The sequence below is a fragment of the Astyanax mexicanus genome, chromosome 8 (genome assembly GCF_023375975.1).
Source record: "Astyanax mexicanus isolate ESR-SI-001 chromosome 8, AstMex3_surface, whole genome shotgun sequence".
NCBI lineage: Eukaryota > Metazoa > Chordata > Actinopteri > Characiformes > Acestrorhamphidae > Astyanax > Astyanax mexicanus.
Window position 1 is genome coordinate 16,121,027 of NC_064415.1, and position 12,423 is coordinate 16,133,449.

Consider the following 12,423-nt stretch of genomic DNA (forward strand, 5'->3'; position numbering starts at 1 on the left):
GTCTGTTCAGTGTCTGTTCAATTAAATTTAGTCAATTTAGTTCCTTTAGTTCTCCATCATACACAAATTCACCTGACGGTGAGTGTACACCTGTATTGTGTTCTCAGGCAGATCAGCATCATCTCTACATCTATTGATAATGCCCTAAAGCATGCACCTGTCCAACCAGCTGTGGAGCACTGAACATGCCAATGGATTATTATCTTTTGAGAACATGCAACACTGTCTGTGTGTGTGTGTTTGTCTGCGTACGCATCCATTATATAAGGCGCACATTCTTTCACTCTGGGCTTCAGTCATTCTCACCTCAGTCATCCAGACTGTCCAGGTGTTTCTCTCCTCTGCCGGGTGCATCACTCTGGTAAGACACTTACATACTCACACACTGACACAGTAAACTGAACTATGGGCTGTTACACTAAAATATGACTCAGATTTTGTACCAGAAGGTGTAATATTTTAACATATATGCAATGTAGTTTAAATATATTATATATAATTTTAAGTCGTTAATAATTAAATAATAATAATAATTGACTCATTGTCATTGTCATTTACATAAATGTAAATACATTTTGTAGCGGCAAAGAACATTTCTGCAATATTGATATACATAAATATATTAACACTTCAGTAACTGATGTAACTGTAACAGTAACTGTTTTTTTTTACATTTTAGACAATCAACCATGGCGACAAAGATGGTCATCCAGCAGCCCAAGCCTTTAGTGGTGGCGCCGGGTGCAGATCAGTGGAGCTCCAGCATCTGCGAGTGTGACAATGTCAATGACTGTGAGTGATAGCTCTACTTTCAGTAGAACTGCTTATTACCAAATTTGATTGAATATTTTATTTAATTATTATTTTTGTTATATAGTCATTATACTTATACATTTATGCAGTACATGTAAACACTTTAATATGCATATCCTAGCTTTAGAAAGCTGGGGTCAGAGTTCGGGGTCAGACATGCTACAGGGCCCCTAGGGTGGAGAGGGCTACGTGCCTTGCTCAAGGGCCTAACAGTGGCAGCTTAGTGACAGCTTAGTGACAACACTTTGGCAATATGTATTATTTACACTATTTATTTTATATATATATATGGCTATTTTATTCATTTATAAATAATGTTCTCAAAATTGTTTATAAAATACATTACAATAAATATTTATATATTTTTAAATTGCAAAATCTGGAGTAAACAGTAATATTTGTTTATGTGTATGTGATTGTGTGTGTGCAGGTTGCTTTGCGTTGTGGTGTTTCCCTTGCTTTGCCTGCATTACGGCTAGAGACCACGGAGAGTGTATGTGTCTGCCTCTGCTGGAGAGCTTTGGTCTCATCCCCCCAATTACCATGGCTATGAGGGTGTCCACCAGACGCACCTATGGCATCGAGGTAAACTTCAAATCAGACCCCCTGTTTATGCATTGATGACCTGCAATTTGACTGCCCTGCTTATTTCTAAGCATTCTCTGTCAAATTAAATGCAAAACTGCTCAACAAAACATCAAAAGCGTCTAATTCATAATGTTTTACTACAATTATTACAATATTCAAGGCCAGAAATGTATCCTGATTGGATAAATTCAAATTGAGTTTATTAATTTCCTAGACCATATGCTTATTATGTTCAGTTTTAGCATTTTTTTAGCGTTCCTAATGCACACACTACTGTAAACGAACTGATCATATTGTGGAGTTCCACATGGCTCTATTTTAGGACCTCTGAAATTGCTGTTATATATGGGCTTAAATACACAGTCTACACAGTCACAGTCTAGTGAGCCGCTAGAGCCACAAAGAAATAAGCCATACATGCTTCACCAGCTGTTAATTTCCTAATTTAACCCATCATTTCTTGTCCCTCTTTCCCCAGGACTCCATATGTAACGACTGTGTGTACGCCTGCTGCTGCGGCCCCTGCTCCTGGTGCCAGATAAGACGTGAGATGAAGGCCCGTAATCATCCTGTCACTCTCTTCCACAACCGACCCAAATAATCAGCACCTGGATCACTGTCACAACCATCACCACCACCTTTATCATCAGGATAATTGTTTTCACTCCTCCAAGAGACAACAAAGACTCTGACAGCAAAGCATCTATTGTACAAACTAACCTGTCAAGTGACCCTTCGACCCTAAACTTGCCGCTCAGCTCTTATCACTGCTCGATCTCGTCACTGATCTGGAATAAGCTCTAGCATTCCAGAGAAGCTGACTGCTCTGTGTTCGCTGTTTGAGGTTCAGATCTGAGGAATGAAGGAGTCATGTGGAATCCAGTATCTGGTTAACTCAAATGCATGAAGACCAGAACCTCCTAAACAGCGTGCTGTAAAATATTCTGTGCTTCTTTCGAGTATTTATGCAGTTTCTTTTCCAATCCTGCTGTTAACTGTATTATTAAAATTGGTGTTCATTCTGCTGAATGTCCTAGTTCACTCCAGAAACTGTTATCTCTTGAGAAAGTGATGAGACTTATTATTTTAGAATAATAGATACTATGAATTATTTGCTAATTAATATGTGAATATTGTAGTAATGAGACTGTGGAATCAATGTGTGGGCCCACAGAATAATTTAGTTTTTAAACTAAAAAAAAATTTTGTTTTTGAAATATTGTATCAGAATATGACAAACAAAAATAAAAGTACATTGTTCTAAAAAAAAAAAATTCTAGTCTTTTACATATTCTTTGATTCTTTAAAAAAAGTATATATTGTTATAAACACACACACACACACAAATATATATACATATGTACAATACAATATTTACACATTTTTTTTCTTGTAAATGTAGGACTATGTCAAACAAACCAAAATACTCTGTGAAGCATTTAGATGAATCTTATCTGGGGATCTGTTAACTTGCGGTTTCTGAGGCTGGTAACTCTGATAAACTTATCCTGTGCAACAGAAGAAACTCTAAATCCTCTTCTTCTGGGTCGATCCTGATGAGAGCCAGTTTCATCATAATGTTTCTGATGTTTTTTGCGACTGCACTTAAGGATACTTTCAAAGTTCTTACATTTTTTTAGATTGATTGATCTTCATTTCCTAAAGCATTTATTTCTTAAATTAGTTGAATAGTTATTGCCATAATATGGATTAGAGCATTACTCAAATAGAGCTATTCACTGTATACCAACTCTACCTTTTCACAACACATTAAGAGGACAAGAAATTCAAGTAATTAACTTTTGGTAAGTGAAGCACAGCTGTTAACTGAAAGCCATTCCAGGTGACTCTACCTCATAAAGCTGACTGAGAAAATCCAGCCAAGATGTTCAAAATTGCCATCTAAGCAAGAGGTGCTACTTTGAAGAATCTAAAATATAAAACATATTCTGGTTTGTTTAACACTTTTAAAATTCCATACGTCTTTCTTCATTGTTTTGATGACAGAATATTTTTGTACATAAAAAACACTGAATTTAACGTATGTCCAAACTTTTGATTATACTGTATATGCACCACTTAGACCAGTTCTGTACACCTTTACATTCTAAACTTAAATAAGTTGAAATTAAATTCAAATTTAAAATTTAAAATCAACATGAATAAATCACTCGTAACAACTGAAATATTGTCAATGCATTATGTGGGTGATTTCAAACAAAATCAATATTGCATATACTAAATTAAAAACTCATATACAACTTAAACACCCACTGTTTTTGATTTGATATAATTTTGTTTAGTTACTCTTTTTTACATGCATATTAATTAAACAATTTGATTGTTTACCTGATCAAAATGACATGCTAAAATCATGTCAACAGAATGTAAACTGATGACTGGTGCCTACACCTGTATGAGTTGTGAGGTTTTATCTTGTGAGTGAGGTTAAACACTGGTCAGTATACTCACGGCAGGAGAGGACTGACAGATGGGGCCAGATGGATGGGACATTCCATTTCTTTAAGTTGTGCGGGTATTTAGCATTCCTCGATCCACGGTGCCGTGTGTATACAAGGAACACGTCACAGAAAGCATTACTAACTGCAGTGAAGAGTACAGTAGGTGATAATGATCATGACTGGCGACGTCTGGCTTGAATTGTCCATGTTAACAGACGAGCAACTCCAACTTGCCTCAGAAATCACATCCACATTCAACCAGGTCAATGCAGCATCCTTTAGCTTCCATAGGACATGGCAAAAGTCATGGGATATGATACTAGTTTCTGTCCTATAACCTTTGGAATGTCAGTATAATTCTTTTCCAGACTTTTATTTAAATACATCACATTAGAGCCACACAATGTAACAAAAAAAGACTGTTCTTGAAATACAATAGCCTTATTAATTTGCAGCCTAAAGCAATATTTTGGCAATTGTTGTCTTTGGAAACTGGAGCAGTTACTTTTCTGGGACCCCTGCTGCCAAAAGTGATGGATCATGTTGTAACCATAAGCTTAAACATGTCTTTGCCAATGAATGTTTTATACCAATCCTCCCAGCCAGTTACTATCGAATGACAGATTACGAATGTTCTGTCTAGCAACACATAATCTCTCAGTTTATATGGGCTTAAGTGTGCTTTTGATATATATATATTCAAGACACAGTGAAGAAGTGGAGTCATGAGACCAGGAAACTGATTCCTAGGCAAAACTAGGAACTATTCTGTATATTCCTGGTAAACAATGTAACATTTATACTATAAACTGTTAAATATATATATATATATATATGCAACTGAAATGTAATTATATTCAGCATTAACTTAAAACATCTGCCAGCAGTAAGGTAGCTACTGCAGGATGTACTGTATTTATATATTTCTATGTATATATTATAGTATAATTCAAAAAAGGGAATTACTTCATACAAACCAACCATAATTTAATTTAAAAAAACAGGCCCAGCTTACTTATGTACATTTTGTACAACTTTTTTGTATATTAAACTGCACTGTAAAATATATGGTCTAGAATCTTGTTGTCAAGTTTTCTAATATTTCCTTGGAATTTTATTTTTTTATACACAGTATAAACCCAAGATAGTTAATGTTTTGTCCCCTCAACTTTATGTTATTTGTTAATATACATCCATTTCTGTATTTCATGCCCAAAAAACTTGGAGTGAGCCAATCTGGGGCCAGTATCAATGAAAGTGTTTGAGTAACAAAGATAGGGATCTGCAGTTTGTAAAAAATACATGAGAACTTTTAGAGCATTTAGGGAAGGGCGAAAGCCTTAGCTGAACATTACATTACATTATTATATTACACTTCATTTGGCAGACGCTTTTGTCCAAAGCAACTTACAATAGTGAAGTACAAAAGTAATAGAAGTTAAAGGTAAAACATCTTTAGAAATAATGAGGAGTGAAGGAGGGGAAGAAAGAAATGAGGTTAGAAGTAGTTAGTGTGTTAGAGGTGTTAGGAGAGTAAGAGCTCTGTCTTCAGGAGTTTATTAAAGATAGTGAGAGATTCTCCTGATGTGGTAGTGGAAGGTAGTTAGTGTGTTAGAGGTGTTAGGAGAGTAAGTGCTCTTTGAAGAGCTCTGTCTTCAGGAGTTTATTAAAGATATTGAGAGATTCTCCTGATCTGGTAGTGGAAGGTAGTTTGTTCCACCATTGGGGAACTCTGTATGAGAACAGTCTGGATTGCTTTGTGTGAATGTTTGGTTGGTAAAGCGAGGCGACGTTCATTGGAGGAGCGTAAGCCTTCAGGAGTGATCAGTGCAGGTAGAAAGAAGGAGTCTGTTCTGTCATCAAACTTTGTTGGCGATCCATAATCTCCGATCCCCGATCCCTCAGACCACATAAGCAAGGGATTACTTCAGTAAACCTTTGGCAAACACTACAATACAATTCACTATAATTAGTGTGGTGCAGTGGATAACACCATCTCCTGCCAGTGAGCTACCATATCATGCAGGAGACTGTGGTTCAGTTCCTGGCCTGGGTGACTGAATGCTGTGCTACACCAATAAGAGTCCTTGGGCAAGACTCCTAACACTACATTGCCCCACCTCTTTAATAGGAACAACCTTTTATGTCATTCTTACGGTGGCCGAGAAAGCCCAACGCAGTGCAAATTGAAAAGCGCTGCAAAAGCACAAAACACATCCATCAAAATTACAACACAGGCGCAGCAAATAGAAAAACGCGCTGCAAATAGAAAAACGCGCTGCAAATAGAACCACAACACAACGGAAGTGAGTCACAACACAACGGAATTTTCCCGGGGGACCTTAAAAGATACTGTACCAGCAAAGCTGCGTCTTCAGTAACGTCTCGGACTTCACTATGTGTACAAAGGACAATAAGTGGCAAACAAGGCGTTTTGTGAAGCAGAACTTTTAATGATATGCACACAACCGTGGTAATCACAGGTAATAAACATAACTTACTTTTCAGAAGCTTGTTTGCCACTTATTGTCCTTTGTACACAGCTGGTACAGCATCTTTTAAGGTCCCCCGGGAAAATTCCGTTGTGTTGTGACTCACTTCCGTTGTGTTGTGGTTCTATTTGCAGCGCGTTTTTCTATTTGCTGCGCCGGTGTTGTAATTTTGATGGATGTGTTTTGTGCTTTTGCAGCGCTTTTCAATTTGCACTGCGCTGGGCTTTCTCGGCCACCGTACATTCTGGATAAGACTCTCAGCTAAAAATGTCATAAATAAATGTAAATATAAACAATACAGTTACATTCACAAATGCCTTAAATTAAGCTGTATGTTAACCATGTCCAGAAGTGACACAAATTTCTCTGGAATGAGCCATCACATGTGTTGCCGCCAGACAAATCATCTTTTTTTGGAGAAATGGTCACACTGAGCTCTGGACCAAAGATGAAAACACCATCCAGACAGTTATCAGCAAATCCAAAACCCAGAATCTTCCATAATGTGGGTTTGTGTCAAAGCTCTTCTATGATGCAGCATTAATGCAGAAAAGAACTTTGCACACAATTTATTCTAAATACAGGATGATATTCTTTCCAGTGATGTACACGGTTATAAATACAGGAATGGATGTATATTAACAAATTAAATGATGTTGACCAGACTAAACATGAAATATCTTGGTTTGATACTGTCTGCAATTAAATAAAAGTCAAAGTAAAAGTTGAAAACACTGCATTTTGTTTATGATGTTTTCCATTTTACACCATAAATTGATTTAGTTAACATTAAACCTGAAGAAAGCTAGATGAGCATTTCTTTTTTCATTTAAAGTATTTTAAACTTTTATTCTACAGTGCTGTGGAAATTAGTGCTCTTGGAATAAACTGTATAGGAGATCAAAATAAATTCCTAGGCTTATTTCCTGCCTCTGATTGTAACAAGCAAATACTGGTACGTTTCTCTTTTATTGTCATTATTCTTCTTTAGTAAAACAAAATTCTTCTGTTAGCATAACTTGGGTTTAAAAGTCATGGTTTGAGCACAGGGTCAGCTATGCTACAGCACATTAACAGCAGACACGCTAAGGGCCTTGCTTAAGGGCCCAGCAGCAACTTTGTGATGAATAAAAATTGGTACTTTAATCATTGAGCCACCACTGTTTATTTAAAACATAGAAATTTGAGCTGAGCTACAGTAGTGTACCCTAAACAGAAAAATATATGCAAATCATTTGGTGAATCCCGATTGGGATAATTTATAGTAGAGAGATGTGTTCTGAGAACACAGTGAGCAATACTAAGCACCACAGCACTGAGGTTTATGGGCCTTAATCAAGCAGCTTAGGGAACCTGGCTACCTGGAAAACTTTTCGATCAGTAATCGGATATTTTAAACATTCTCACAACTTCAAGAAATGAGGTGTACAAGTACCATATATGTACATTCCTTTAAATTAGAATTTTTTAAGTCTGTAATAGTGGCGGGTCAGTGGTTAAAGGTGTGGATTAATAGCCAACAGTCTTAGAACGTTTTTGTTTTGGCAAGTTTTCTGGATGTTCTTAGGCGTAAAGTACTAGAGTGTCTAGAGCAGGGGTCGGCAACCTTTAACACCCAAAGAGCCATTTGGACCCGGTTTCCACGTAAAAGAAAACACTGGGAGCCACAAATACTTTTTGGGCCCTATTTTGGCATTCTATAATTATAAATCCTTATAAATATCAGAAAAAATATAACTAATAGTAATTAATAGTTACTGTGCACATTTTTGATATTTTATTTTTGGTTCCTGACGGCTCTGGGCGAGGTGTTTTTTTTTCTTTTCTGTGGTCTAGAAGTGTTGCATGTTGTGGGAGTGGGGTGGCGGTGATATTTGGTATTTTGTTGACTGTTGTCAGGGTTTTAATCAGCCGACATATTTTTTTTCTTGCATTTCTCCATACTTGGCCTACCTGTGGTTGAAAGTATCGATACTTGAACGGTGTTTTGGCGGGTATACCGGCTTTCGCAAGTGTGTCGCTTATTTTGAGCGATGAAATATAATAAAATATCATTTTGTTTTAATATTTCAAGATATATATAAAATACACTTCAATTAAATACTTATAATTTATTTGCACAAGCCACGCGGAGCCGCAGTACTAGGATGAAAGAGCTGCATGCGGCTCCGGAGCCGCGGGTTGCTGACCCCTGGTCTAGAGTGTACAGTATTTTTAAATATATTTATATCTATTTAACAGTGGTCAATCAAAGATTACCAACCCAACCTCCCAATCAAACATTCTGTTGCCACATTGTGTAGGCACCAAATATCCAACAAAATTCTTCTCTTTCCATAACTTAGATTTGAAAGCCATCCTCAGAGCACAGGTTCAGCTATGCTGCAGAACCTGTAGGGCAGAGAGGTTAAGGGGTTAGTGTTTTGCTTAAGGGCCCAAACTGGCATCTTAGCGAACGTGTCCACCTGAAAAAGGTTGTAATCAATGACCCAGATCTGTAACCACTAATCCAGTAGCACTGTTAAAGATATTTAACATATTTTAAAATGCTGTACACCTCTTGTACTTGTACACCTCACTCCTTACAGCTGTAAGAATGCTCAAATTATCAAGATTAAATGTTCTGTGCTCACATTCTGTAGGCGCTAAATATGCGCCCTAAGAATGTGTTGATCTTTTTGTTCTGAAAAATATGCAATCTGCGTCTCCTGCCCTTTCTGATTACGAGAACTGATAGTGTTTCTTAGCCAACGTATAGAGGAGACTGACCATCAGGTTCTTTTTAGCCTGATTATAACTGTATAAACACAGCATCTCAACACTATTAACAACAACATAACATAAAAGCAGCATGTGATTTGATCTGTAGGTGCTTTCTGTTCTAATTCTGTTAAATTCTACTTGGACACACCTTTAAAAAAGTACCGTATGCTCGTGCCATTGGGTGGAAATGCCATGATGCACCCAATCTATTGATCTGGCATTTTTCTCAGTGCCTCGGTGCATCACTTACGTGCACCTGTCTGGCCGAACCAGTTACTGAAAAGCCCTGCACAGATAAGCATCCCGCAGCCTGCACGTACACATGCGCACATGTATATGTGTGTGTGTGTGTGTGTGTGTGTTTGTGTGTGTGCGTGCATGTGTCTGTATTTACCTGTGATGCATGCTGACCCCTATGTGTCCACGTGAAGGCATCTTGAGATTCCAGGCCAAACCTCCGGCTTGTCTTCTTAAATAAAGGGGCCCAGTCAGTCTTACAGAGTGTCACTCTGCTGTAAGAGCTCTCCTCAGACTCATCTTACAGGTAAGACCTAGATAATTGTACAGGTACAGCATGATTATATAAGATACTTCACTATTGCACTAATTTACACTTGACTTCGCAGCATGAAAATGCATATTATGGTTAATAAGTACATGTAAATTATTAATGTTTAGTTACAGCCTTTGGAGTGAGCCAGATGTTAATAAAACATAAGTAAATATTTGTATTAGCAAATGATTATTAGTTATCATTGCCCATTTTCAAACTGTATTTTCTTTTGTGTTTTAAGCTCTCATCATGGCGACCAAAATGGTTATCCAGCAGCCCAAGGCACTTGTGGTGTCAGCTGCTTCGGACCAGTGGACCACCAGCATCTGCGAGTGTGAAAACGTTAATGAATGTGAGTCTGAAAAAATTGAGCAATAATATCTGATGCGTATATGTGTGCTCTACCTGGGCTGTGTATATTTATACTAACATATTATATAGATGGATGTAATAGACCTTGGATGTATGACGTCCTACATTTGTCTTGTTTTGTTACAATTTGTTTGTTACAATACAGTACAGTCTGTTTTATTATCTCTGCATTGCTTACAAAGTCGAAACACTTCTCATAACTTTAATGTGGGTAAACGGAGATAAACTATAAGAAAAATAATTTAATTAAGCATACAAATAATTGGTAAATCATAAAAAGATAATTTTTTTGTGTAAGGTAAACAGCATAGTATTTGCTTACTTGTATACGTATTTGCATAAGTCTCTTCTTTTAAAAGATTAAAGAGTTATATATAATATAGACCATTTAAAGCTACACCTGGGCATATTACACACAACGGCACAGTTTTCCTTACAATGATTAAGGCTATTATTGGGCTACACAAAATTGTGAATTAATGCCCATCTGAGAAACCAACACTGTACATGTGTGTAGGACTTGTTTATACTTAGGACTGCATTTGTGGTATAACATGGATGTATTAGCAAACAGCAGATTACAAACATTAAAAGCATGAGACACAGTACTGGTGAATACAAATGTAAGCATAATTATTAAATACTGCAGCACACTGTAACTGACGGTAATCTCTGTGTTTGTGTGCACAGGCTGTTTCTCTGTGTGGTGCTTCCCGTGCTACGCCTGCATCACAGCTCGGGACCACGGCGAGTGTCTGTGTCTGCCTCTGCTGGACTCCTGCGGCTTTATCCCCCCAGTCACGCTCTCCATGAGGGTGTCTATGCGCAAGCGCTACGGCATTACGGTAAGAGCAGCCAGAACATTTTCTTCTTATCGTCACTGTCCTATCAAAAACACTTATCTCCATTTTTGTCGATTTTTTGTTTACTACATAATTTGAACAGACAAACTATTCCTTACACTGTGCCAAAATTTCTTGATGAACAGACCAGTAGAAAGTCTTCAAAATGACCTGAAATAAACTCTTTTTACATTGACTTCCATTGAAAGTTTACAAGTTTTTTTCTCTCTCCTGTAAAGTTGCTGTTTTGGAGATAAGCGTTTTTCATTGGACAGCGACGTTATGTTATATTAATCACAGGCTTGGAAAACACATTGAAGAAGTTGCACTACTTTTAAAAGAATATTTCATGGTTTAAAAATTATTATTTATTATTTAACTGTCACTAAATCTGTTGGAAACAAGAGATATATCTCTTGCTTGTTTTTTCCTAATATGCAAACCATTAGGAATGGAAAATGTACCAAGCAAGTTCCTTACACATATTCAAATATTTTTTGAGATATTATCTGCTTGATAATAATTAGACTATAGTGCAGCTAGAGTCAGTACAACCACATTTTCAGCAAGGGGTCAACAGCCTGGAATTTAAAGCTGCAGGTAAAATACTTCTCAAGCTCAAGTGTGACTGCTGAGCTAACCTGTGCTTCTTCTCCACCTTCAGGACACCATCTGCAATGACTGCGTGTACTCCTTCTTCTGCGGCCCATGCAGTTGGTGCCAAATCAGGCGTGAGATGAAGGCCAGACTTCATCCGGTTACATTTTTCAACAACAGGCCAACTGGCTAAACACTGGCTGAGCAAAGGCTTGAATCACCCTCATCACCACCACCATTACCCTCCTCATCATCATCATCACATTTACCCTGGCATCATAACCATCACCAGCAGCACAACTGAAAAGCACGTCTCTACCTGACATTAACTTCTCCTCCTACTCCTGATTGCACATGTGTCTGGATGAAATCTGAAGTCTGGATCATCCCTCATTCACACTCTCACTGATCTGAAGGCCGTTTCCAGTTCGACCGGGCAGTAGCACTGGCTAATCGCTTGTTTGGGGTGCGGAACTCTGCTCATGTATGAAGACTGGAGCCTCCTGATCAGATAACATGTATATTCCTAAAAATGAAGATGTCAAAACGGGTTCTGGGCAGCACTATTAACCCTTGTGTGGTGTTCATCAAATGATACTAAAAAAATATTTTTTCTAACTCAAACTCATTGGCATTGGCTCATTTTTTGTGAAAAACATATACCAAAACACATTTTTGATAAAGACACACTGTACACCCCCCCCCCCTTACACATTTATATCACATACAGTATGTTTGGCCAAGGGCTAATAAACATTGCTTCATTTGTAAATTTGAAACAAAACAAATTTTCTACTCATATCTTGAGTTTAATTCATTTTTTCTTACATTTTATTAAAAAACTAATAAAAAAAGAGTGGCACTTTTTGAAAGACATGTAACATAAGAAAGGTAAAAGGCAAAAAGGCAAATATTAACCATGTAAGCTGTTTATATTGCTT

At 37.3% G+C, this 12,423-nt stretch overlaps 3 protein-coding genes across 3 annotated transcripts in view; all 3 read left to right on the forward strand.

Annotated features, from left to right (window-relative positions):
- The window catches only part of LOC103037073 (UDP glucuronosyltransferase 5 family, polypeptide G1), a 246,053-nt gene that overhangs the window by 215,657 nt on the left and 17,973 nt on the right, over window positions 1-12,423 (forward strand). The window lies entirely within an intron of this gene.
- Window positions 254-2,675, forward strand: LOC103036951 (cornifelin homolog B). The gene is made up of 4 exons (XM_015604309.3): window positions 254-361; window positions 680-792; window positions 1,244-1,398; window positions 1,880-2,675. The coding sequence occupies exons 2-4, from the start codon at window positions 690-692 to the stop codon at window positions 2,000-2,002; spliced, it is 381 nt and encodes a 126-aa protein (XP_015459795.2). The 5' UTR covers window positions 254-361; window positions 680-689; the 3' UTR covers window positions 2,003-2,675.
- Window positions 9,569-12,106, forward strand: LOC103036765 (cornifelin homolog B). The gene is made up of 4 exons (XM_007250168.4): window positions 9,569-9,662; window positions 9,913-10,023; window positions 10,734-10,888; window positions 11,550-12,106. Exons 2-4 carry the CDS (start codon window positions 9,921-9,923, stop codon window positions 11,673-11,675), a joined length of 384 nt encoding a protein of 127 aa, XP_007250230.1. The 5' UTR covers window positions 9,569-9,662; window positions 9,913-9,920; the 3' UTR covers window positions 11,676-12,106.

Excerpts from the sequence above, each read along its gene's own strand:
- LOC103036951 (XM_015604309.3), top strand. The coding sequence starts at position 690 with ATGGCGACAAAGATGGTCATCCAGCAGCCCAAGCCTTTAGTGGTGGCG. Across the intron at positions 793-1,243 it reads GTGTGACAATGTCAATGACT|GTTGCTTTGCGTTGTGGTGT; the intron begins GTGAGTGATAGC and ends GTGTGTGTGCAG. Across the intron at positions 1,399-1,879 it reads GACGCACCTATGGCATCGAG|GACTCCATATGTAACGACTG; the intron begins GTAAACTTCAAA and ends CTCTTTCCCCAG.
- LOC103036765 (XM_007250168.4), top strand. The coding sequence starts at position 9,921 with ATGGCGACCAAAATGGTTATCCAGCAGCCCAAGGCACTTGTGGTGTCA. Across the intron at positions 10,024-10,733 it reads GTGTGAAAACGTTAATGAAT|GCTGTTTCTCTGTGTGGTGC; the intron begins GTGAGTCTGAAA and ends TTGTGTGCACAG. Across the intron at positions 10,889-11,549 it reads GCAAGCGCTACGGCATTACG|GACACCATCTGCAATGACTG; the intron begins GTAAGAGCAGCC and ends CTCCACCTTCAG.